Raw genomic sequence first — 27984 nt, 5'->3', positions numbered from 1 at the left:
GTATTTAGCAAGAGCAGCAAACAAGCACAGCACTACACTACGAGCACACACAGAAACACCGGAAGTGACACAATACGCTCACCTTAGCACGTCAGCACGTGGCGCTAACGAAGCTAACCGGGCTAACTAACTGGAAAACGGTGCCTGGACTCCAGTACTCTCCGATATGGTATCTGAATGTGAACAACTCCAGGTAAAAGGAAAGAAGTATGAGACAGAGCTGGAGCAACTTACTTAGTTGATTCCCAACACGACAACTAAAGGATTCTCACTCTGCGTGTGTCGCTGGATGCCGGTCGGCCAGCGGAGCGGTGCAGAGGGAGCGGCTGAGAGGAGGATGATACCATTTGCTAAGCGGGGGTGTTTTCATTTTCATCCTTAACATTTAAACCACAAACTACGGAGTTTGTTTTGGACATCATTTAAGTTTGTCAAAGACGAACAAAAATTTTAGAATAACAACATTTCTTACTCCAAGTTTTAGGGATAATAATAATAATAATATTATTATTATTATTATTATTATTATTATTATTATTATATTATTATTATAATATTATTATCCTCCTACTTTTTAAATCAGGTCAACACATGAGACCAGAGTAACTGTTCACACAAACAAACAGTGAACAACTCAAACTAAACTTTAGGACAAATATTGTAAACACTCAAATATTTCTGTTGACCTGAAGGTCAAAAATATAAAGCCAGAATGAACCTTATTGCTTGAAAAGGTTTGTTGCCAAGTGAAATCTAAAAGTGATCTCAGTGTTTGGATGTATGTATATAGGCTTTGACATTAATATCATTATTCTTCAGACTTTATTCCTGCAGCAGGTCAAAGCAGAGGATTTTAATCTTTATCAAAATGCTGAAGCTTGTTTTTGTTTCATCATGTTTTTAATGACAAACTGCTTTTCAAACAAGACTTCTTGATGTTTTTTACTCAGTTTATTTGTAATATTCATTTGACTCTTTTCTCTTTCTCTTCTTTTATCTTTGTGTCTCTGTGTTGCTAGTTTGTCCTCACTGTGTGGAACAACAATAAACCTGCTGGAATATCTGATAAAAATATGAATAAATATCATATCAAATAAATCCTGACAGCAGCAAAGAAAATAAATCCCTCAGTTCAGTGTGTTTGTGACTCTGGCTGAGATGGAGGTGAAATATGTGAACCTGGGCTGTGGTTTACTGCTCTCTTCCTGTCACAGACACTGTTTTACATCTGTTCATCTGGAGGTTTTTGTACAGGCTGCAGGGATATTTTATCACTGTGGGGAACAAACTGACAGCAGCAGTAGTAGGTGGCTGAATGATTTAGTTTAACGCTCTGGATCTGCAACTCCCAGCCGTTCTGTTTATTCACAGATGAGAAATCATCTTCCTGAGGATGATTGTAACTTCTATCTATTTCACCATTATCCGTGTTAATATCGAGAATCAGTGTGAATGTTTCTGTGTCTCTCTTCTGGTACCACCATACATAATTGCTATTACACGGTTCATAGCCTCGACAGCTGAAGGAGACTCTTTCACCAACTCTCCTGGTCCATGTTAAATCCTCCTGAAGCAGCTGTGTTGCCATGGCAGCCAGCGCTGTGTGGAGACAGACAGGTAGATGAAGGTGAGTGTGACAGTGTTTGTTAAAGGTGGAGTTTGTTGGCTCCTGATTGGCTGGAAACACTCACCTGAGCACAGACAGCACAGAGCAGCAGCTGGGAGGAAAAGCATTTTGTGCAGCGGTGTTTCCTCTGGTGAACCTGGGGAGAAGTGGCGCTCTGATGCAGCTGAGGCCAAACAAGGAGGAGCTGCGAGATCAGACGAGGGCCACGTGGTTTCTAACAGGTCCTCAGACCTCCCATCAGCCCCTGTGGTGGAGAGATAAGGCTGCTTCAAAGCACCTCACTTTCCTGTGTCTTCACACTAATATTAAACAGAGTCTTCAGCTGTTTTAAAGTCTCTGCATTAGCTGCCTGTTTGCTTCACAATTGATTTTAAAGTCCTTTTGATTGTTTATAAAGCTCTTCATGTTTTATGTCCTATTTATTTCTCAGAGTTGCTTTTAGCGTATGAACCCTGTAGAACCCTCAGGTCTTCTGCTCGTGGCCTTTTAATAATACATTTTTTTTGATTATTTATTTATTTATTTATTGTCTTTTATTGTTTTAGTCTGGCTTTTAATAGAGCTCCATTTATTTGTTTGCAGTCTAATTATTTACTGTATTTCATTTTTTAATTAAATTTAATTATTTTATATTTGTCATTTTTTTCGTATAGTTTTTAAAAAGATTGTATTTATAATAAAAATAATAATGATGATAATAATAATAATAATATAATTGTATATAATTTGGATTATTTTATTGTTGTTATTTATAATCATTATTTATATTTTTTAAATTACTATTTTTCTATTTTTTTATCTTTAATATCCATTTGTCGATCAAAATATCAATCTATTTAACTATTTATTATATTCTATTGTTTGAGTTTATTTAAATAATTTGATCAATAAAATGATAAGTCAAACAGCAGCTTATTTTATGATGAAATACTTTGTGAACATTCTTTGTCAGTTTCCCTTTAAATGGAATAACACTGTGAGACAAATGTCAGTCTGTTCCTTTAAGACGTTGAGGGAACAGTCATGATACATTTCATATTATTTCCACAGATTTTTCTTCTATTACGTAGGGTATAATTCTGAACAGTTGGATCATTTTCAACGTGAAAACATATTGCATCACATGTGTGACATCACATGTCTCTTTACGGTGTTAGAAAGGAGTCACAGCCATAAATAAGCTCTAACAACATGGCTGTGTGATACAAACTGAACTTTATCACAGACAGAGAGCGCCACCCTGTGGTTAGTCACAGGAAGTGCAGGTACCCACATGATGCTGATGATGATTTCACACTACAACATATTCCAGATGTATTACATTTATTTGATTGAGAAAAGTTTCTTAATAAAGGTTACATAAAGGAATAGAGGTTGTCTCGTGCTTATTTTGAATTTGTCGACTGTTTTAACATTTAACATCAGCACAAGATCACAAACCAGACTCCATTCAAAAATCTCTTGTGTTAAGACAAGCTGAAACACAATAAATCATTAGTTATTTTATTTCTTAATTCAGTTTTGTTTCTATAGTTCCATGTAATACTTCTGCTACTATAACTACTATTATGTCAAAAAGTAAAACAAAGGGAAAAAAAGGTCATCCTCCATATCAATGAATTATTAAAATAATCTGTTAAAATATTCTCCATAACACTGATTTCTTCACGCTGTACCTCTGTTATATATTTTCTTAAATCATCCTCTTTCACAAAGTGTCTTTCAGTAACTGGGGTTTCTGTTATTTTGTCCACCCCATGTTAATCATAACTAATATAAATCCAGTTATTCCACTAATCTTGTTCAGTAAAATGTATTAACACTTTACCTGTTTATTTCTGTCAGGTTTACACAAAATCTAATCTAACAGATTATTTACAGTGTGAAATTGAGAGCATGTGATGTTTATGCTTGTGTGTGTGTGTGTGTGTGTGTGTGTGTGTGTGTTGTTAGGTTTGGGTAGACAAAGCTGCAGGTAAAATCAAAATGGCGGACAGTCTTCTGTCTCTGGAGAACTAAATGACCATGCTAACTTTGATTCTGTGTGTCTGTTAAAAGGTCAGTTTCAAGTAAACTGTATGTGAGTTATTGTAGTCGACCCTAAATTAATGTGTTAGTTAGTAATGGCCTGGTTTCTGTGCAAGCAAGACAAACATTCATTCTCAAATGGCATGGCTCTGTAAACATCAGAGGGGGTTGTGTCAAATCAAATCAAATCAAACTTTATTTATAAAGCACTTTTCATACAATGAATGCAACACAAAGTGCTGTACAGAATATAAAAACAGAGATGTAACACTTAACCCCCCCACAAACACACACACACACACACACACACACACACACACACACACAGCTGACTCCTGACTCCACCTGCAGGTGGATGACAGACTTCCTGTCTGACAGGAGGCATGTGAGTCTGGGGAAACTTGTCTCTGATTCCTGGACCATCAGCACTGGATCCCCTCAAGGCTGCGTTCTTTCTCCTCTGCTCTTCTCCCTGTACACCAACAGCTGCACCTCCACTCACCATCCATCAAGCTCCTGAAGTTGGCGGACGACACCACCCTCATTGGACTCATCTGTGGTGGGGATGAGTGGGCCTACAGGTGGGAGATCCACCATCTGGTGACCTGGTGCAGTGAGAACAACTTGGAGCTCCGTGCTCTAAGGCAGCTATTCTCAACCTTGGGGTCGGGACCCCAATTGGGGTCGCGAGATGATTTCTGGGGGTCTCCACATCATTTTGGAAGTCAGCTCTGTCTCCACTGTGTTAAAGTGTTAATGTGTTTTAGTCTTTTTGGTCACTTAATGTCTTTTTTTGGTCATTTTGTGGTCAATTTGTGTCTTTTTTGGTCATTTTGTTTCCTTTCTTTGGTCATTTTGTGTCTTTTTTTTGTCATTTTGTGTCTTTTTTTGGGTGATTTTGTTTCTTTTTTGGGTAATGTTGTGTCTTTTTTGGTAATTTTGTTTCTTTTTGGTCATTTTGTTTCCTTTTTTTGGCCATTTTGTTTCTTTTTTTCGGTGATCTGAACTGTGCGTGTGAGATTGTGTTCAGTGAGCGGGGGTCGCGGACAACATGCATGTTAAATTGGGGGTCGCGACTCAAAAAGGTTGAGAACTACTGCTCTAAGGACAGTGGAGATGATGGTGGACTTCAGGAAGAGCCCAGCCTCACCTGCCCCCATCACCCTGTGGGACTCCCCAGTCACCACTGTGGAGTCATTCTGCTTCCTGGGCTCCATCATCACCAGGACCTGAAGTGGGAGCTCATCAAAAAAGCACAATAGAGGATGTTCTTCCTGCAGCAGTTGAAGAAATTCAACCTGCCAAAGAGGATGATGGAGCACTTCTACGCTGCCATGATGGAGTCCCTCCTCACCTCCTCCATCACCATCTGGTACACTGCTGCCACTGCCAGGGACGAGGGCAGACTGCAGCGTATCCTTCCCTCTGCAGAGAAGGTGATCGCTGCAATCTGCCGTCCCTGCAGGACCTGTACGTCTGCAGGCAAGACTGTAGCCGAGCCCTCCCACCCTGGACACAGACTGTTGGAGGACCAAAACCTCCCGCCATAACAACAGTTTCTTCCCCTCATCAACAAGGCCAGAGACCCCCACTGACTCTCCCCCTGCACCCTCTATATGTTACATTAACGTGGACAGCCACCTGACCTGATATCACACATTGGAGACATGAATTCTGTATACTTGCACGCTCCTATTTACACAGCTCCTTCCCTCATCTAAATAATTCCATAATGGCACATATTACTGTTTATAATTCATTTTTAAAAACATATTTTTAGTTTGTTGACTTTTCTATTCTTCATACTTTCTGTTTAAGTTGCTGAAGTACTTGCCTTAATGTATATCTATATTTTAGTACTTTCTTTGTTTGTTCTTATGCACCAATACATCACAGGAAATTCCTTCTATGCCAAAATCTACTTGGCAACAAAAATGATTCTGATTCCGATTGTGAAACTCATCTCAGCCGCTTGTATCTGTGATCTCATTCTTTCTGTCACGTACAAAGCTCATGAGCAGAGGTGAGGGCTGAACATAGATGGATGGTAAACCCAGAGCTTTGTCTTCAGGCTATCTTTATATCTTTGCACAGCAAATGGTTGTATGCTGCTGTATTAATGTTGTCAGATGTTGTTTAGGTCACATTTAAGGTTTGGAAAAGATCATGATTTGACTAAAATAAGTACATTTCAGTCAGACAACTCACGTGATGCATAATGTGTTCATTGGACAATGAACATACATTAGATTTGGCGTCTAGGCTCCGACCTCATCACTCCTCATCAGTTACATGAGGTGTTGAGGAGTGATGGAGTAAATCCCCCGTGGGAGCCTACAGGTGGTGCTGGGTGGTGGTTGGGCTGAGAAAGCAAGCAGCAGTACAGATGCAGCAGCAGCATCAGCAGCAGAGGAGAGCTGAGGATTACTCTCATCTTAAATAGAGCTCCAGACTGGATAGAGGGAGTGTTTAGGTGGAGGAAGTATGAGGAGTGGAGCATGCCCTGAGTATGGCAGCACAGCTCCAGGTGCCTGCCTGAACTAGCTCGCAGACATCGCTCCATTTCTTGGTGAGTACAAGCTGGACTCTTGAGGCTCATGTGTGTGTGAGTGGAGTAGATCTGGTTCTGGTCTCTGGTTCTGGATCGAGGCTCTGCTAGGTGGAGTCTTCACCTGCAGCGACTGGATGTAGAACCCCATAATGTAATAAAGTATAACATTAATGGAGGTTATTACATTATCAGGTGAGCCTTCATTTCACAAGTCCTGATAATGTAATAATTCCCCAATATTGTAATAATTTAACAGCAGACCACCCATTACTTGGGTTCAAGTGGTGATACTGTGTATCAACTCTAGCTCAAGAGCTCTAGCGCCACCAACAGGTCAAAGTTGAATGTTTATTCACTTTTGACCCGTTCATCCGTTTTTCACAAACGAGGTATCCATGACAACCGAATGCATTCAACAGCTTCTTGAAATCTAAAGGTGCTTGGTGTTATACTTTATTACATTATTGGTAAAAAGTGTATTACATTATGGGGAAATGCACTTTATTACATTATCAGGAAGTTATTACATTATCAGGTTTTTATTTCATTTTCAATGGACTCAAGTGCAGATTTTTATTACATTATCAGGGTTGTTACATTATCTGGAATTTATTACATTATCAGGTTCTACAACTGGACCACAGTCGTCATAGAGCTGAGGAAACAAACAAACAAACAAACAGATATCTGAGAGAGAGCACACCTAAAAGTTAGAGTTACAGTTAGACATTGAAGTCATTTTTTTGAGGCGACCAAAGACAGCAGGAGACAGGAAATAAAAAACAGCCTCAAGTGGATTAAACTAAAGTAGTTTGGGCTCTGTTGACATTTTGTTGTGAAAATAGTCACGACTTGAGTTCATTGTTACTGCTTCCATTTTCTGTGAACTCCAAAAACACTATTTGAATTTCTATTTTCCTGTTTTATTTACCTGTTAATACCTCTATTTATCAGTTCTTGTTTCCAGACTTAAATCTGAGTCAATCAGTTAAATAGTATCAAAATATGTTTGCCATCATCAGGGGGACAAAACAGTAGAGCTCAGTATAGAGAGTGTCACAGGTGTATTTTAACTAAAAAAGATGAAAAGGTATGAAAAGGTTAAAGAAAGTCACCTCCATGTTTGAGGATGTCATTTATAAACTGAGTCCTCTGATCTCTGTCAGAGTGACTTTTAACTAAACACACAATGAACTTAAAAAAGCAGGAATCAGTCACAACTCTAACTTGTGTTAAAAAAATGTATTAGAGATAAATCAGTTAAAATGTGCTCAGTCTCTGTTTTTTACTGCTGGGCATCACTTTATACCTGCACTAATTAAACAGGTATAAAACATGTATGAAGAGTTATTAATAGCATGAATGTGATCAGTATGCATGTGTCTCTACAGGCCTGTGTGCTGGACGTCAGTACCATGTCTTTTATGAAGAGAAGAACTTTACTGAAGCACAAAGTTACTGCAGAGAGAAATACACAGACCTGGCCACTGTAGACAGCATGGAGGATGTGGAGACCCTGAACACAACGGCAGAAACAGCAGGAGTTTCCTCTGTGACTTCACTTTCCTCTTTCTCTCCTTTCAAAGCTGTTTTTGACATCATGTCAGTGACACGTGGCTTTAAAGTTTTACAGTCTGAGCCGTGATACTTCAGAGGAACTTTTTCATGTTTTTTTTACTCTGAAGGAGGACGAAGGATTTAGTTCCATTGAACGTGTATTATAAGAGATCTCTTAATGTCCAGTATAAACAGCAGCAATTATTACAGGAAGCAGAACCTGTTTCACTGTTCATATGGACACATGAATATTATTATTAATGCAAATATGTGTTTCAGCTGGCCTGGATCGGGCTGTACGATGACGATGTCATGAGCTGGAAGTGGTCACTGTCAGACACAAGTTTCTACAAAGACGGAGAGGAGGAGTTCAGAGGATGGAGTCGTGGACAAGCAGACAATGTAGGAGGTGATCAACAGTGCACAGTGCTGAATAAGAATGGACCATGGTACGATGTCAGATGCACAGAGAAGAAACAGGCGGTCTGCTGTGATGTCAGAGGGGAGAATATTGATGAGTGAAGGTAAAACAGAGCAGTTGAGCTTGTTGACCTCTCCCCTTCTCTGCTGCTCTTTGCCTCTCTGTCTTCACTTACATGAAGCTCATTTAAAGCAGATGGACTTTGTGAGTCCTGCCTTCATTGATATAAATATATAAAGGTTTATATAAAGAGCTCCATCATTAACAGCTTTATCCCACCTCACTGTCTCAGTCAACAGGGCTGCAAGAGAAGGAGTTGATATGCACACAGCTCCACGGTGACTTCAGCTTCATGCTCACATTCATTAAGAAACATCAAACTGCTGAGAAAAATATTCAGACGCAGAGAAACTCAGATATAAAGTTTGCATCAGTGTTGTTTCTCTCTGCTCTATTTTCAGGGCTGGATGTGACATTTGTCCTCACTGACTCCATGAGCTGGACTGAGGCCCAGAGCTGCTGCAGAGAACACCACACAGACCTGGCCAGTGTGAGAAACAAGACAGAGAAGCAGAAGGTCCAGGAGCTGCTTCCAGCAGGAAGATATGTCTGGATCGGCCTTTTCAGAGACTCCTGGAAGTGGTGGGATGGAAGCAGCTCCTCGTTCAGACACTGGAAGTCAGGGCAACCTGATAACTGGGGGAGGAGGCTTGTACAGCAGCAGATTTCAGCTCCTCTGGAGGATGGGGGGATGTGACCTGTGACAAGAAGTATCCATTCATCTGCTCCGCTCCATCTGAGTGGGAACCCCTGATTCAAACAGTATTTATATTAGATTTAGCTTTACTTTAGCATGAAATGAGAAGATCAAAAACATTCTGGACAATAAATGTGAACACTCAGGATGCTGATGTTAGCGTGCAGTGACCAACTGCAGATAATCAGTTTGTGTTGACTTCAATGTGAGAATATCAACAGATGGAGGAAGTAACTGCTTCTAACTGACTGATAAACCCCTGAACGCCCCCTGGTGGCGGCCTGCAGTATAGCTCTAAACTGACCACAGGCAGGACAAAACTAACTGAGGACACTTTATATCAACAGGATGCTGATTATTATCAGAGCAGAAATCTCTCAACTCATCATGTTTGATTGTTTTTTTAAAGCGTCTTTGAAGAAAGTGAAGAGATTGAGGATGAGTGTGACTGTATCTGCTGTGATTGAGGGAATGCTGAAGCAGCTGAATCTTCTTTTGATTCTTTTAATTCAACTTTTATGCAAAAACTGAGCAACAAATGACTGTTAGAAGCAAATTTAAAATGAGATGAGATGAAACTTTATCAGCCCTCAGAGAGTGAATTCACATTAAAGCAGTAAAAGAAACAGTCTGAGGAGGAAACAGATAAAGAGACATTTAAAATAATAAATCATTCACAAACTATATGTTATAAACATTACAATGCTTTGGACAGCAACGTGACATGAGAAGTAGAAACAGGGAAAGTCACAAACTATCATGTGAGGAAAAAAAGTGTGAAAAAGAGCTTCCAGAGGATGAAATGTAAAGAAGAAAGCAGAATGTAATCTCTGTGTGAGTAATAATGTTTGTCAGCTCCAACAGAAGCTGAAGGACCAGGGGCTGAATGACGACGTCACACTGAGCTGGAGGAAGCAGGCAGATGGAAAAGTCTTCCACAAGGAGAAGAAGAAGACCAGCTTTCATTGAGATTTGCTGTAAATCAGAGAAAAGTGTGTTTCTTTCCTCAGAGTCCTCGTGTGATGTGTGAGAATAGAGCTGCAACAATTAGCAGATTAATCCACTCGTTGCAGCTGTTTTTACAATCAAATCATCATTTTAGTCATTTTACAAGCTCAAATGTCAAATATCTGCTGGTTCCAGCTTCTCCTATTTAAAGACTTCATGCTTTTATTGGTCATATATGGTCATAAACTTATATTTACTCATATTTAAACATATACAGACTCTTGGTTTATTAAGTTTGAATTGATGTGTTTGGGCTGTGGGAAATTATAACAGGCAATGTTTTATTATTTTTCACATTTTATAGGTAAGATAATATAAATTAGATTTGACTGGAATCAACTCCAGTGAAAATCCACCTTTAAACTTTAATGTTGTGTTGAATCATTCAAATCTACTTTAATGAGTCAAAACATCTTTCTTCATTTGAGTTAATATATCGCATCAAAACATGCCAAACACTTCTGGCTTTTCAAATATGAATATTTAATGCTTTTCTTTGTCATATATGGTCATAATCTTATATTTACTTATATTTAAAGGTGTTGGTTTATTAAAACAAGATATTTGAATTAATGTGTTTGTGCTGTGGGGATTTATAACAGAGATTTTTTTTTACTATTTTCTGACATTTCATTGATAAGATTAATAATATTAGATTACACATATTCTTTATGATGAGATTAGACATTTGGTTCCTTCAAATGGTTTTGGTTTAGAAATTAAAGTCTCACTGCTATGACATTTTATTTAGTTTATAATGAAATAAAGTAATATCCAACAAAGTAATGTTGTGAAAATGTTTGATGAAATAACATAATAATGTCTGCAATGAATTTAATACTTTTCTTTAATCATTTCACAAATTGTTGCTTTATTTATATTTGTCACAATTGACTTGTGTGATGATTTATTTGGTATTTTATAATAGAGAAAAGGAACAGTCAGTCAACTATTATAACCCTTAATGAAGCCTAAAAACATCTCAGAGATGATGAAACTTTATAAAAAGATTATAGATCACAGAGGACATTTATTGTTATAAATCAGCAGTATTATGGAAAGTCTTCTCTATTATCTCTGTTATAAAATACCAAATAAATCATCACACAAGTCAATTGTGATATAAATAAATAAACAATTAATAAACAATAAAATACAATCTGTGGAATAATTAAAGAAATGTATTAAAGTCATTGCAGACATTATTATGTTATCCCATCATACATTTCTCATCATAAAGAATATGTCTAATTTTATTAATCTTATCAATGAAATGTCAGAAAATAGTGAAACATCTCTGTTATAAATCCCCACAGCACAAACACATGAATTCAAATGTCTTGTTTTAATAAACCAACATGTTTAAATATATTGATGAGATCCAAAACACACCCTGTCCTCCACTCTCTGTCTCTGCTGCTGCCTTCAGGATCCCTGTTCTTATTACAAATGCTCATCAAAAACACTGTCTGTCTATTCACAATAGAATTCACAGGCCAAAACATTTCATAACTATAAAACCTTCCAAAATAAATATCAATATAAAACTAACTTCTGTGATGACTCCAGGGAAGAGTTCTTTAACCCACAGCTGTTTAAATCAAGACGTGGCCTGGTTTGATGCATCTGAATATGAGAAGTCTGTGCAATCAATTTAAATTAGACCAAGTGGAAATTCTACTATCACAGACTGAGCCAGACATCCTGGTCCTAACAGAAACCTGGCTCAAAGACAACATACATGATTCAGAAGTTTCCCTGCATAACTACAATCTATCCAGAAGAGACAGAGCTGGAAGGAAAGGGGGTGGTGTGGCTGTATACGTCAAATCATGTTTATCTGTTACTGTACTACAGAATGTCAGCATACCTCATTCCTTTGAATTTATGGCTCTTAAATCAACCTATCCAGTAATCATTTCATCCATGTTGTTGGTGCATACAGACCACCCTCAGCCATCCCCAGTGCAATCAATTCATTAGCCCACCTCATCGCTCAGTACAACAAATCAGAGACGCTGGTCCTGGGTGACTTTCATTTAAACTGCTTGACATCTGACTCAGATCATTTAAAAGACATATGTGATCATCTAAATCTGACACAGTTGATTAAAGAGCCAACCAGACCTAACCTGAAGAACCCCAAAAACTCCTCACTGATAGATTTCATTCTGTCTAACAGGAGAAACACAATCACTGTTTCTGCTGTTTTTGCCCTTGGCATCAGTGACCACTGCCCTGTAGCCTGTGTCAGAAATGGAAAAATGGAAAAATCATGCTCCAAAATTATACTCAAAAGAAACTTCAAACACTTCAACGAGGAGGCTTTTCTCTGTCACCTTGTTGCAAGTAACATTCACCACACGCATAAAATACCAAATATAGATTCAGCTCTGGATTATTTTACAAATTCCTTTCTGTCACTTATCAATAAACACGCACCATATAAGAAACATAGAGTTAAAAATAGAACAAGCCCCTGGTTCACCACTGAACTAGCACTGATGTTCAAAGCAAGAGACAAAGCGTGGGCCACAGCAAGGCTCAGTGATGAGGCAGCTCACTGGCTCACATTCAGAAAACTAAGGAACAAATGCACTTCCGCCTTAAGAAAAGCTAAAGCTAATTATCACATTGACTTCATCTCCAGCTCTTTTACAAACCCATCAACATTTTGGAGAGCAGTTAATATACAGAAAAACAAATCATGTGCATCTATTCCTCCTTCTATCACATCAGATAACTGTATAATAGATAAACCAGCTGACATCTGTGATGCTTTCAATGCACATTTTGTTGCTGCTGGAAACCATTTTGATATATTATATCCTGGTCTTACTGGTCAGCTGCTGCCTCATGTGTCTCCAAACCACCACTGTTCAAACCACACCTCCCTGTTTACACTGCAACCTTTTACGTCTCATGCTGTTATCAAAGCACTTCAGGGTTTAGACTGCAAGAAATCAACAGGTGAGGACAAAATAGATCCTTATTTTTTAAAGCTTGCTGCTCCTCATATAGCAGACCAAATGACATACCTGTTTAATCTGTCCATTTCTTCTGCTGTTATCCCTCAGGTATGGAAATCAGCACATGTTGTCCCACTACATAAGAGTGGTGATAAATCAAACCTCAACAACTATCCACCAGTTTCCAAACTGCCCTGTCTCACTAAGGTTCTAGAATCTCTGGTCAACAATCAGCTCCAAACATTCCTCTCACTAAATGATGTGCTGAGTCCCCTACAATCTGGTTTCACATCAAAACATAGTACACTTACTGCTATTACATCTGTTACAAACAATATTATATGTGCCATGGACAAAGGAAATGATTGTGCCGGCCTCTTTGTAGATTTATTAAAAGCATTTGATACTGTTGACCATGCTCTGCTAGTACAGCGTGAAGAAATCACAACACAAGAGATTTCTGAATGGAGTCTGGTTTGTGATCTTGTGCTGATGTTAAATGTTAAAACAGTCGACAAATTCAAATTAAGCACGAGACAACCTCTATTCCTTTATGTAGCTTTTATTAAGAAACTTTTCTCAATCAAATAAATATAATAAATCTGGAATATGTTGTAATAATAATAATGTAGTGAACTCAAAAACCTTTTTTGTCCAGTTTACACATTTCAGTTACATTCAAAACTGAGTGTGTGTGTGTGTGTGTGTGTGTGTGTGTGTGATCATCATCATCATCATCATCTTCATGTGGGAACCTGCACTTCCTGTGACTAACCACAGGGTGGCGCTCTCTGTCTGTGATAAAGTTCAGTTTGTATCACACAGCCATGTTGTTAGAGCTTATTTATGGCTGTGACTCCTTTCTAACACCGTAAAGAGACATGTGATGTCACACATGTGATGCAATATGTTTTCACGTTGAAAATGATCCAACTGTTCAGAATTATACCCTACGTAATAGAAGAAAAATCTATGAAAATAATATGAAATGTATCATGACTGTTCCCTCAACGTCTTAAAGGAACAGACTGACATTTGTCTCACAGTGTTATTCCATTTAAAGGGAAACTGACAAAGAATGTTCACAAAGTATTTCATCATAAAATAAGCTGCTGTTTGACTTATTTAATAGTTAATTGATCAAATTATTTAAATAAACTCAAACAATAGAATACAATAAAATAGTAAATAGATAAAATAGGTGAATAACAAAATGGATACTAATAATGAAAATGAATAAATAAATTGATAATAATAATTACAAAAAACAGTAACAGTAATTATACAAAATAACATCAGTAATAATAAAAATAATAATAATAACAATAATTATAATTACCATTATAAATCTGATTAAAAACAAGCCAAATATAAAAGAAATGAAATACGTTTAAAGGGAAAACTGGCAGAAAAATTTCACAAAGTATTTCATCATAAAATAAGCTGCTATTTGACTTATTTTCATTTAATTGATCAAATTATATCGATGAGCTCAAACAATAGAATATAATAAATAGTTCAATAGATTGATATTTTGATCAACAAATGAATATTAATAAATGAAAATAAAAAAATAGAAAATAGTTATTCAAAAAATATAAATAATGATTATAAATAACAACAATAAAAATGATAAAAAATAATCAAAATTATAATAACAATTATATTATTATTATCATCATTATTATTTTTATTATAAATAAAATCTATTTAAAAACTATACGAAAAAAATGACAAATATGAAATAATAAAATACATTTAAAAAAATAAATACAGTAAATAATTAGACTGCAAACAAATAAATGGAGCTCTATTAAAAGCCAGACTAAACCAATAAAAGACAATAAATAAATAAATAAATAAATAATTTAAAAAATGTGATCATTAAAAGGCCACGAGCAGAAGACCTGAGGGTTCTACAGGGTTCATACGCTAAAAGCAACTCTGAGAAATAAATAGGACATAAAACATGAAGAGCTTTATAAACAATCAAAAGGACTTTAAAATCAACTGTGAAGCAAACAGGCAGCTAATGCAGAGACTTTAAAACAGCTGAAGACTCTGTTTAATATTAGTGTGAAGACACAGGAAAGTGAGGTGCTTTGAAGCAGCCTTATCTCTCCACCACAGGGGCTGATGGGAGGTCTGAGGACCTGTTAGAAACCACGTGGCCCTCGTCTGATCTCGCAGCTCCTCCTTGTTTGGCCTCAGCTGCATCAGAGCGCCACTTCTCCCCAGGTTCACCAGAGGAAACACCGCTGCACAAAATGCTTTTCCTCCCAGCTGCTGCTCTGTGCTGTCTGTGCTCAGGTGAGTGTTTCCAGCCAATCAGGAGCCAACAAACTCCACCTTTAACAAACACTGTCACACTCACCTTCATCTACCTGTCTGTCTCCACACAGCGCTGGCTGCCATGGCAACACAGCTGCTTCAGGAGGATTTAACATGGACCAGGAGAGTTGGTGAAAGAGTCTCCTTCAGCTGTCGAGGCACTGGACAGTGTAATAGCGATTATGTATTATGGTACCAGAAGAGAGACACAGAAACATTCACACTGATTCTGCATTTTGACAGGAGTGATGGTACCATAGGTAGAGATTACAATCATCCTCAGGAAGATGATTTCTCAGCTGTGAATAAACAGAACGGCAGTGAGTTGCAGATCCAGAGCGTTAAACTAAATCATTCAGCCACCTACTACTGCTGCTGTGAGAAGCGTGTTCCCCACAGTGATAAAATATCCCTGCAGCCTGTACAAAAACCTCCAGATGAACAGATGTCAAACAGTGTCTGTGACAGGAAGAGAGCAGTAAACCACAGCCCAGGTTCACATATTTCACCTCCATCTCAGCCATAGTCACAAACACACTGAACTGAGGGATTTATTTTCTTTACTGCTGTCAGGATTTATTTGATATGATATTTATTCATATTTTTATCAGATATTCCAGCAGGTTTATTGTTGTTCCACACAGTGAGGACAAACTAGCAGCACAGAGACACAAAGATAAAAGAAGTGAAAGAGAAAAGAGTCAAATGAATATTACAAATAAACTGAGTAAAAAACATAAAGAAGTCTTGTTTGAAAAGCAGTTTGTCATTAAAAACATGATGAAACAAAAACAAGCTTCAGCATTTTGATAAAGATTAAAATCCTCTGCTTTGACCTGCTGCAGGAATAAAGTCTGAAGAATAATGATATTAATGTCAAAGCCTGTATACATACATCCAAACACTGAGATCACTTTTAGATTTCACTTGGCAACAAACCTTTTCAAGCAATAAGGTTCATTCTGGCTTCATATTTTTGACCTTCAGGTCAACAGAAATATTTGAGTGTTTACAATATTTGTCCTAAAGTGTAGTTTGAGTTGTTCACTGTTTGTTTGTGTGAACAGTAACTCTGGTCTCATGTGTTGACCTGATTTAAAAAGAGGTTAATAATAATATTATTATTATTATTATTAATAATAATAATAATAATAATAATAATAATAATAATAATAATAATAATAATAATAATAATAATAATAATGGGCTCTTCACTCCTAAAACTTGGAGTAAGAAATGTTGTTATTCTAAAATTTTTGTTCGTCTTTGACAAACTTAAATGATGTCCAAAACAAACTCTGTAGTTTGTGGTTTAAATGTTAAGGATGAAAATGAAAACACCCCCGCTTAGCAAATGGTATCATCCTCCTCTCAGCCGCTCCCTCTGCACCGCTCCGCTGGCCGACCGGCATCCAGCGACACACGCAGAGTGAGAATCCTTTAGTTGTCGTGTTGGGAATCAACTAAGTAAGTTGCTCCAGCTCTGTCTCATACTTCTTTCCTTTTACCTGGAGTTGTTCACATTCAGATACCATATCGGAGAGTACTGGAGTCCAGGCACCGTTTTACAGTTAGTTAGCCCGGTTAGCTTCGTTAGCGCCATTAGCGCAGCTACAGTCAAACTGGAGCGGTCCGTTTATTAAACAAAAGGAGCAGTGCCACAAATTAACTGTGTACCTGTGAAGTGCGTACTTGTGTCTCTGTTGTTAAAGTTTATCGTTACTTTAGAGACATAATTTGACGTCACGCGCGTCTTTTTCTGGTCCGTCGTCATGGAAACATGACTCCCTGTCAGGGCATTTGGACCAGAGTGAAAACAAACGACATAATCACTGTATAATACCAGTATGTGTGAAAACACTCACTGTGGCTTTTTAAATGAATTGTTATTTATTCCTAGTTTATATTTGATATTTTTCAGTTGTGTCTTACTGTCAAAGTAGACAATAAAAAATAGTTAAATGTTTTTCTTTGATGTATTTATTCATGTTTTACAGAGGATTTAACCTGAACCAGACTTTGCAACAATAATAATCACATTACATTCATGCAGACGTAGTAGTATATACTACACACACACACACACACACACACACACACAGTAGGTCTATATACATAGGCTATTTATAACACAAAGGTATGAGATGTGTGAAAGATAACTCCTACACTGTAAAACCCGACAAGTTCATATAACTCAAAAAAATTGGTGAAACTGATTACATCGAAATTTTCTAGTTTCACTTACTCAACTTTGTGTGTTATAATGACATTTTAAATTAAGTAGCTTTAACTAAATTATTTTAAGTGGCACTAACTAAATTTTTTAAGTTAGACAAACATTCTTGTTTAAGTACTTTTTACTTGGTATTTTGTTTTCACAGTAAGAATAGAATTAAGTATGGCTTCCTTAAATATTTTTATTACCTTTAACATAAAAAATGTAAGTTGTCTGTAAGAAATGATTCACTTAATATGTACTTAACTGTTTTAAGTTAAATTAACAATGCACAAAAACTCCTATATAATTAAAAACATTACTTAATTTAAAAGCAAAACTGCAAGTTAGTTTACCTTGAAACATTTTATGTAATCAGTTTCAAAAAATGTTTTAAGTAGCTTTAACTAAAAAGCCCCAAATACATATGTTTTGAATAGAAAAAAATATATAACATTTGAAATGCCAGACCAAATTTATTGAGTAACCACAATTAAACAGTGTCGCAAATGGAGGAATACATTCCAAAAATAGTACAAGGGCCTTGCAAGAAGACTTGAGGACTCCTAATCACTTTGTTACATAAGGACTTATCAAAAACAGCTGCCAAACGGTAACATTAAAAATGCAAGCATTATTTAAAACACAGTCCAGAACCTCAAAACAATGTTTGTCCTATGACCTGTTTTTTTATGTGTTTTATATGGAAAAAAAAACCTTTTTATTTTCCATGCTCAACTCTTAATATTTTGCTGAACCCTAATTACTTCAATACTTTAAACACTTCCATAAACGTTATCCAACTTTGGCATCCAAAATGTATCCATTACATCTTCCAAAACTTAAAAAACTGCCTTTAAAAAACCCAAAAAACAATCACTTTGTGACAATATGAATGAAATCCTCTGTCACACATTACACATTATTCAGACACTTTTAGACATTTCCATAAAACTTTGTGTACAAATGTTACAACCTAAATGTACATAGTACATTCAATAACACGACTAAAACCGGGCCTGAGCAATGTTGTGAACTTTGTTTACATATTAGGATCCCTCCACAATCAGCAAGTCATTTTTAAGGGTCAGCACCCGAGGCCTCAACTTCCCATCATCCAGGCCCATAAGTACTTTCTGGATGAAGTCAAACGTGTTTGACATGCCGTTTGGGTAACTTAGATGCAAGGCATAAAAAAGTGCAAAAAGTGTGACAAATGCCTCAGCCATTTTGGAAAATTCCATAACTATGTTACCCTCAAGTACAATTGCAGTCTTCTCTGGGCAGAAGAATGTTGCATCTGTTGAATCTGCACTGATCAACAGGATCCCTACTGGTAGATCTTCAGTGATTGGTTCATCAGACTTCGCCATCTGAAGACAACAACAGAGAACTGTTATGTGAGATAACCTGAGCTATCTCCCAAAGCTGTTTGCAGGCAATTCATCAGTAATGAAGACAGAAAACAGTCAGATAGAACCATCCAAAACAATAATCACAATACATAAATGCAAATGGTTTCTCAGGTCAGTCGCAGGTCACAGTCAATATAAAACGTGGAACAGATTTATATAAAATTATTTATGTAAAATGTAGAACAGAATGTTTTGTCTCCCAGCCTGAAATTTGTTCATTTTACCATGTTATAAACAAAAAATGTGATCTTCAATTGACTAAATATTTTCCATTGTCATTGTTGCAAGAAAAAAATAGTAATAAATAGAGATTCTAAATTTTTTTAAATGGAATGAAAAATTCAGACTTACACATTTATTGTTATTTTTTAAGCTAAAGAGCTGCATTTCAAAGGCATCCAAAGGAATAAATCATGCTCAGCACTTGAAATGAATTAAATATAGTTGGAATTTACTCAGCACTTTGCAAAATATTAAAGATGCTATATGTTGTATATGCCTTTTTTTTTATGATTTGCATCCATTGTATACCTTACATTATCTATACTACGTATGGAATTACTTATTGGCTGCAACAAGAACCTGAATGCAATCTGGTCAGCAGAAGAGAAGAAACATTTGCTGAAAAAATTCTCACAGACCAGGTCCATATCTAGTGATATAGGTTGAAACATAAGCAAATATATGTTTTTTTTTATTTCATTTTTTAATTATTTTTTTTCTTCCTGCATTGCAGCAACTTAAACAATGTAACAAAATAAAAATAAATACCAGTAATTGTATTGTATTGTTGCAGAGCAAATGCTTAATTGTACTTACATCCCAAAACTTCAGAAATGTAGAGTCATCTTCATGAAGATAAGCTGGGAGGGCACGAAGGACAGCAGCCCGTTTGATGTGAACATCAACTTGTTCCTTGCGTGTAAGAACAAAACAGAATAACAGTAACTAAACAGATATGAATTATCATATATCTACACAAACACATACACCGACATAGTACAACTTTTAAGCACCAACAATCTTAAGCAATTGACCTGGTGGTCATAAGCATCAAAGAGCTGACCCAGAGTGTCAGCTACTTTCCCTGTGCGTGCAGCTCTCTTTCTGAACAAGCTCTGAAGACGGGGGGCATGTCGGTCCAACTCAGCATAGAACTGGTTCTTCAGGTTGATGTTTGCAATCCTGTGAAACTCGGCACAGACCTGTACAAAGTACATGAATGTTTAAGTCAGATTGTAATGTATATGTGGCCCTGTAAGGAGATATAAACAGCAACAAAGCATTCCTGAATACTGCCCAGTACTGCCAAACATTGACCTTGAACTGTTTCAAGTTTGGGGGAAAACATCCATACCACTACACTACCAAATCACACTCAATGGTATTCACTGCAAACCTGAATGGATATTTTCAGCTTATCACTGACAAAGTCAGTCTGAAGAATGAAATTGAATACATGTGCCTAGATAGATTTACTTAAAAAAATATTGTTTACCTGTGACTCTATTTGAAGAGCAGGCCAGCGTTCCAGGATCTCTCCAACAGGTAGGTCATCATTTATGACCTCTTTGCGCCGTAGGCCAAGCCATGGTAAAATTAAACAATATTCTCATCAATTGAAAACAATATTCTCACCAATTGAAAACACTTGTGAAACAGGTTTTACATTAATTTGATTGTGGTGCATTAATTTACATTTCAGCAACTATGCAAAACAAACATCGAAAAAAGCTTAATGTTTGCCAATAACATACCAGGTTGAAGACTCTGTATGTCGGCCTGTTGCTTCAGCCTTCAGAGAAAAAAGAATGACATTTTAAGCAAGATAATACACTTTCAACAAAAGCATTATGTACAATATCTTTGAAGTATTACATTGATTAATGTATTAACCTCACACAGTGTGAAATGTCTTAATCCCAAACTTATTAAAACAGGTTTATGAACATATTTCACTTTACTCAGACTTAAGTTCTTGCTAATCTATAGATATTGTGACAAATGGAAAATGTAAACAGTTCTTATATCTCTAAAACAAGACATAAAAGGGTATTGCTACACTCTCAGGTTAAGAAGAGAGATATTATCTATTTTTTATTTATTATTATTTGTTTTCAATAAAATCTTATTTCTGTTTGACAGTCGGAATGACCTTAACCATGCAAAGACTGGGAACACTTGACCGCTGGACTGCGATTATTTTTCCACACTGATTACAAGCCAGTTTACGTGCGTTACAAAAAACAGAAATGGTCCGGTAAAACGTGAAATTGAAACTGATGTGACCTTAACTTTAAAGTTAAACCCTCCATACAAAACATTAACATTCAGTAACCGTTAAGCCGAGACATGCACGGACATGCATGCCGATGAAACATGCAGTTCCAGTCGACATTGTGTGGTAAAATCAACTTTATGAAATTTACCAGACAACTTTCTACACAAGACAAAATTTCCACTTTGACATAAAAATCCCACAAGTCCACTTTCTAATCCCTCTTTACATGTAAATTAGCTAACAGTTAAGTGAGGCATTTACAAATTAAGCTAGCCAAATCACATTTAACGGACAGATACAAATAACTGCAGACAGCCCGAATGCACACCGTTAAAATATGGCGCTTAAACAACTCTTAACTTAGCAAATTAGTGCTCCCAAAGCGAATATGAAAATAACGGAGGTCAGGGCGGTGAGGGCGGTCAGCACGGCGTTCACTGTTAGCGAGTCCTGCTGAGAAAGTTGCTTCGTTCTCGGCTTTTCTTGACGACGTGAGTAGCGGTAATGGCGGACTTTCCGACAGGCTTGGAGAAGAAGGACGCGCGCACGTGACGTGACGTCATCAAGTTTACTGTCAAACTATTTGAGTACAGTGACTAAAATAAATGAAAGCGGTCAAGTACTGTTAACTTAAAATTACAAATTTGTACTAATGACTCAGAAAATATGTGGTGTATTAACTTTTTACATTTTTTGAGTTAGCACAGATTATTTAATTTAACAAGCTTTTACTGTCCGGTCTCTCTATCTCTCTCTGTGTGTGTGTGTGTGTGTGTGGTCTGCCAGTGACCAATGGACATACGACAGTTCTTTAAAAGAAAATAGACAGATTCAGGTGAGAGACTAGGGACAGTCCATAATGATCTCTGTCTTGTTTTTTCTTCTTCTGAAGCGTGTTAAGCTAAAGTAACAGATAATATAAACCAGCTATCTGTATGTTGTATCAAATTACTTATGTAGGAAATGGTCTGCTACAATATATTTGTGTATGATTGTCTCTGCCAAGGGAAAGAGAGAAAGATAGAGAAGGAGAAAGGGAAAGGGAGAGCACGCAGGAAGAACCAGGTGAGAAAACAACAACAATAAATTGATATATAGTGAATAGTGGCGAGCAAAACAGTAACAACTCATACTCCTATTCTAATTTATTGGCATTACTGTTGGTGGCCTATATTTTGCATTTTGTTGTCCAAGTAGCTGTTACTTTGTTCAGTGACAATAAAGTTCAATCTAATCTAATCTAAAAGAAAAAAGTCTGTTGTGCTGTTACAGTCAGGAGAGTCAGTGTGGATGTTAAAGTCTCCTAGGAGGAGGACAGATGGGGAGACTGAAGACAGTTGTGTGAAGAATTCTAAAAATCTGACAGAAAGGTTGGGTTGGGTTTGGGTGGACGGCAGATAATAGCAATGATGAGGTTTTGGAGCGGGGAGTTTAAATGCCAGATGTTCAAAAGATGGTGCAGGTCTTGGTGGTGTTTTCCTCCTCCTCGGCCCTTAGAGCGAGGGATGTCCATGTATGAATATCCAGCAGGGAAGGTTTGGTTTAGTGTGAAATATTCCATGGGTTTTTGCCAGGTTTCAGTCAGACAGAGGAAGTCTAGTTGTTTGTCAGTGATGAATTCATTTAAGATGAGGCTTTTATTGTTGAGGGATCTTGTGTTGAACAGGGCTTTTTTCAGAGGCTTTTGTTTTGAAGTTTGCATGGAGGAAGTGGGTACTGGGCGAAGGTTGAAGGCATTCACGTGGTGGTTCTCCTGATGACGTGGTGAGTTGTTGTGGTGACAGAATGAGGAAGTGCAGCAGCTGTAGTCGGTCCAGAGAGATGGGACGGGAGCCTCTATGGGTGTAGTGACGGCGTCGTAGAAGTCCAAAGTGTTTTATTGCGGTGATAAGTTGGTAACTCTGGTCTCATGTGTTGACCTGATTTAAAAAGTAGGAGGATCACAACTCTTTCTCCTTCAAATCAAAACAAGACTACAGAGCAACACACACTGGCTGTGTGGCCCAGCGTCCTGTCATTGGACGCACACACGTCATAAATCAAAGTAATGGACAATTTAAAGACGTGAGCTGATGATGGCGTTTGATAAAAACTGACCAAAGTCAGTAGGGTTCATCCTCTGAGGAACATGAACGTCTGAACCAACGATCCACGGAGACACTCTGCTAATGTGTCTAAAAAGGACATAAAAGAAGAGACAGTCATGTTAATATGAACATTAGAGAAACACATCATGGAGCTGAAATATGATACTGCTTCATAATGTGGACTGGTTCACCTCAGCTGACACATTCAGCAGCAGACAGGTTTTTGTATGAGTCTTTCTCACTGTGCCAGGCGGACGGAACAAATGGATCTTTGGCTCTGGAACTAAACTGTTTGTAGGTAAGAATAAACTTTCTTTTTCCTTCAGTTGTTTTATTGAAAATGTGTTTTAATGAGTTTCTGCTGCTTGTGACTTTTTTCATTATTAGTAGAGAATTCTTGCAGCCATGCAGCTATTGTTACATAAAAAAAGCTTTATAATTCCTGAAAAGATGTTTAAATCTCACGGCACAACTCAAGTTATTCTTTATTTCTGCAGGAGATGAAACTGATTCATATAGAAAAAGTTTGATATTGGAAATGTTACAAATATACAGTATTTGATCCTCTCAGTAATTCAGCAGCGCCTCTTGTTTTTATTAAACAACATACTATAACTATCACTACAATTGTGTTTTATATGATGATAAACATGTCCTAAAGATATATTTATCATACTGAATATGAAATGTCAATTAAATAGAACGTATGGAGACTAATGAGTGATTTCTATATGTGATACAGGATGATATCTAAAGGCACACACTTTTCTGTTTGTGTCAGAACACAAAATAATTATAGATTATATATAATAACCTATAAAACCTTTAGGGACGTATAGATCAATATTATGTGTTGTTTTACTTTTTATATAGTATTATTTATTAATAGTTTGATGTGTTTATTTAGCATAAAGAGTAAAGTATACAGCGGAAAACGTGTAAATGATTTTAACAGAAATTTAGTTGCTGTATTATATTATATGAGCTCATGTTAAATTCTTTCATATAATATTTATATGGTCATTTAATTTTTGATTAACTCAGGGTCCTTTTTTCATGTTCAATAGTGTTTTTATTCAATTTGGAAGATGCAGAAATTAAATTTTATTTGGGTATCAAAGTTAAGTTTTATATTATAAAGTCCAATTAAAAAGTAATCTGATTACATATTTTTGTAATCCAGTGGATCAAGTTACTGTGATGACAAAAACTGCCGTGAAATTTCTGTTCAGCAGCTTAATCCATTTCAGAGTAATCTGCCCCAACCTGCTCATATTATATTATATTTCATTGTATATTTTATTATAATATATTGCATTATATTACATATTAACATATAAAATATTATATTACATCAAAATATATTTTGTTATATTATATATTTTATTTAATTTTGGATTATATTGTATTATGTGGCAGTTTTTATTCACATTTGACAGAATCAAACATTGTTGCAGGAAGTTAAAATGGCAAGAAAACAGTTTGTGCCAAACATAGTAAAAGATATAACAGATAGGAATGGTAAGAACTCATAGTTTATAAATACAAAATTATTGAGATAATTAAAATGACAATTGCATTTAATTAAATGTGTAAGTTATAATCTTATGTGTAGAAAATGATAAAGAAAAACTGTTTTACACTTTCACAAGTCTTTTTATTATATTATATTATATTATAGTATTTTATATTACATTATGCTGTATTACATTATATGATATTATGTTATTATAATATATTATATTATATTTAAATATATTTCAAACCTGACACTGACAAATTTGGACATTTTCTAAGTTGAAAATAAAACAGAATGAGATAATTTTCAGATCCTTTCTGAAATATATTAAATTGAAAACTGGACAAAGAAAATATATTTAATGTTGAAATGGAAATACGGACAAAGTGATTTTGAAATTTGATGTAAAAGTATGTTTTATTATGTTTTACACATAATTCAGACTTAATATTCTATTATTATGATGTTGTAATATCATATTTACTTTATTTATTTTATTAAGTGGACATTTTTATTCACATTTGACAGAATCAAACACTTTTGCAGGAAGTTAAAATTGCAATGAAAAAAGTCATGAAGTGATTTATGTCTTGATTTGTTCCTATATAAATTGTAAAAGGTTTATTGTGGTAAATATGTGGTTAATATCCCAAACGAGCCCCCATTTAGTCATAACCCGACTCCTGGGCCATGACAAAAATGGGAATGGACACAAAGAATGATGATAAATTAAAGGAGATTTATTGTGATAAAGTAAAGAAATCAGTCCAAATGTGGAGTGTGTCAGTCAGTAACATCAGTAATGTTAATGTGAGTGAATGAACACAGAGTTAAAGCAAAGCCGCCAACCTGTGGCTCCTTCAAGGACACTAACAAAAAGCAGTAACTGGGAGCCTCGCCTCTCAATAACTAGACACTGGACTGGAGCGTCAACATTCAATATATTGTGTTCCCTAACATGAAAATAATATTTGACATGAAGGTAAATATGTGCTTTATTTAAAATGTGTCATATATAAAAAGACATTTCCATTGTTTGAAGGTACAAGTCATCATTATATGAAATTCATTTCTATAGGTAAGAAAAATGAATGATAAATAATGTGAAATGAAAGATGTGATCTTGTGTCCCCATATAATCCATGCTGACATTAGATGCTGAGTGTGTTTCATATGAAGGTGAATACAGTATATGTAGTGAACTTTGTGCTGTATTGATGAGTAGTTTAGTGATCAGAGTCCATGTAGTTTCCAGGATCACACTGAATGCAGTGCAGTGCTGTAAGCTGCTGTTGACTGTGTCAATGTGTGTCTGTGCTGCTTGTTGCTGCTGTCAAACTTCAGGTGAGCAGGTAGTGAAGCCCGTGGTGAGCGTGTACCCAGCAGCACCCAGAGCCCACCTGGAGGGGAAGAGCTCCCTGCTGTGTCTGGCCTCAGCCATGTTTCCTCCTCTGGTCCGCTTCTCCTGGAAAAGACGAAAGGAGAACGGTCCTCTGGAGGAGCTGCCCCCTGCTGAGGGAGAGCAGCTGGAGCTCAGAGAGTCGGGACGCACTGCCGCCATCTTGCTGCTCCGTCAGCAAGAGAGCAGCACGTATAAATACCGCTGCTACGTCCAGCACGAGGGGGGCCAAGTGGAGGCCCCAACAGAACAAGGTAATGAAGGCTCGCTGACTGTGTTCAGCAGTGATTCAGCTTCATGTGGAGACGCTGTCAAAGAGAGCAGAGGAGCAGAGGACTGACATTTCTCACTGCAACTCCAAACATTTCACTCCTTTTCTGTTTCAGAGGTTCCAGCTCCAGCAGCCTCCTGTCCTCCAGAGAGAGAGCCAGCAGACCTGCCGGCTCTGGAGCAAGCTGACTGTAAGATCACCTGCTGCCTCTCCTTCAATCACAATCTTTCCTTTTTCACTTTGCTTTTCAATGCCAACATTTAAAGTCTCTGTCCTGGCTCCGTATAGCTCAAAAGCTGGCTGAGGCCCTGAATTGTTGTCTTCAATAAGGACCTTTGAGCTTTCATTCAAAGTGTAGCCGACCCCTGTCTTCATGTAAAGCTGCTTGTCCCGTCTGGAAAAGTCCAAGTTATACTGATGAAAATCTGATGATGTTCTGATGACATTTACACACTGTGTGACTCTGTGTGTGTGTGTGTGTGTGTGTGTGTGTGTGTGTGTGTCAGGGTCCTTCCAGTCTCAGTGCAGGGTGAAGCTGCTCTGCCTGCTGTACACAGTGCTGATAGTGAAGAGTCTGGTGTTCTGCTGTGGACTCTCTCTGCTGATGATCCTCAGAAACAAGGGACCGTCCACCAACTGCACACATGCTGACTGACTGTTTTATGCCTTTTCTCACCATCAAATCTCATCAATTCATCTCATTCATCACGCTGATCAGTATTCACAAATATCAATGATGACGTGTTGTGGTTGTTATGCAAAAGGAAGATACAGTCATCCTAAAATATAAATACATATATTCACGTATATATATGCAGTTAAGTGTACATTTTGTCTGGTGTTATTTTGATATTTTAGTTTATTTCCACTTTGAATTGTGACCTGTATAATAATAGAGATTTATTCTCAATCATTAGCTTCTTGTAGACATGTTATTGTTTAGTATTTTCTGTTTCTTTGATTCATTTTCATCAAGTTTGTCAAATTCTTTCAGTGAAATATTCTCAATAAAGTGAAAAATCACAGTGTGTCTGTTTATATTGTGGTATGGAAGTATAATTCATCTGATTATTACTGTATTGTTCAAATTACACAGTTAATTATCTAATTATGTCAGAGGTTCGTCGAGACAATAGTTAAGAGTTTATTCCCAAAGAAGTCTTTAAAAAATGATTTACTACTGATGTCTGGAAATAAACCTCAAGAACTTCACTGGAGCCGGTCAGAGTTGAAGGCAACAGAGTTTATTCTCAAACAAGAGTTTAAACCAGACTTTAATCTGGAATCAACTAAAAGTTGAACATTTTGCATCAGTTTCTATAACTATAATCTTCCCTCCTAGTATCTGGGGAATTATTTTTAAAATTACCACTTTTTCCCCTGTTACAAAGCTCTTTTATTATTTTTGAAAGGAATTTGGTTTCACTGTAGTTAAGTAAAGTAAAACGTATCTATATATCTACATGTAGATAGCTATGGATAAGTAGTAGTCAAATAGCAAAATATAAAGACTTAAAAAAAGTACTCAATAGTCAACTACAATGAAAT

General features: G+C 36.7%; 1 protein-coding gene across 1 annotated transcript; it reads left to right on the top strand.

Annotated features, from left to right (window-relative positions):
* The first annotated feature begins 14965 nt into the window (after positions 1–14965).
* On the top strand, positions 14966–27091 carry LOC131980928 (immunoglobulin lambda-1 light chain-like). The gene is made up of 7 exons (XM_059345231.1): positions 14966–15228; positions 15321–15626; positions 23498–23545; positions 24431–24438; positions 26116–26419; positions 26552–26626; positions 26943–27091. Exons 1-7 carry the CDS (start codon positions 15186–15188, stop codon positions 27089–27091), a joined length of 933 nt encoding a protein of 310 aa, XP_059201214.1. The 5' UTR covers positions 14966–15185.
* Positions 27092–27984: the final 893 nt, after the last annotated feature.

This window comes from Centropristis striata, chromosome 11 (assembly GCF_030273125.1).
Source record: "Centropristis striata isolate RG_2023a ecotype Rhode Island chromosome 11, C.striata_1.0, whole genome shotgun sequence".
Classification (NCBI taxonomy): Eukaryota; Metazoa; Chordata; class Actinopteri; order Perciformes; family Serranidae; genus Centropristis; species Centropristis striata.
This window is presented reverse-complemented; position numbering and strand designations above follow the sequence as displayed.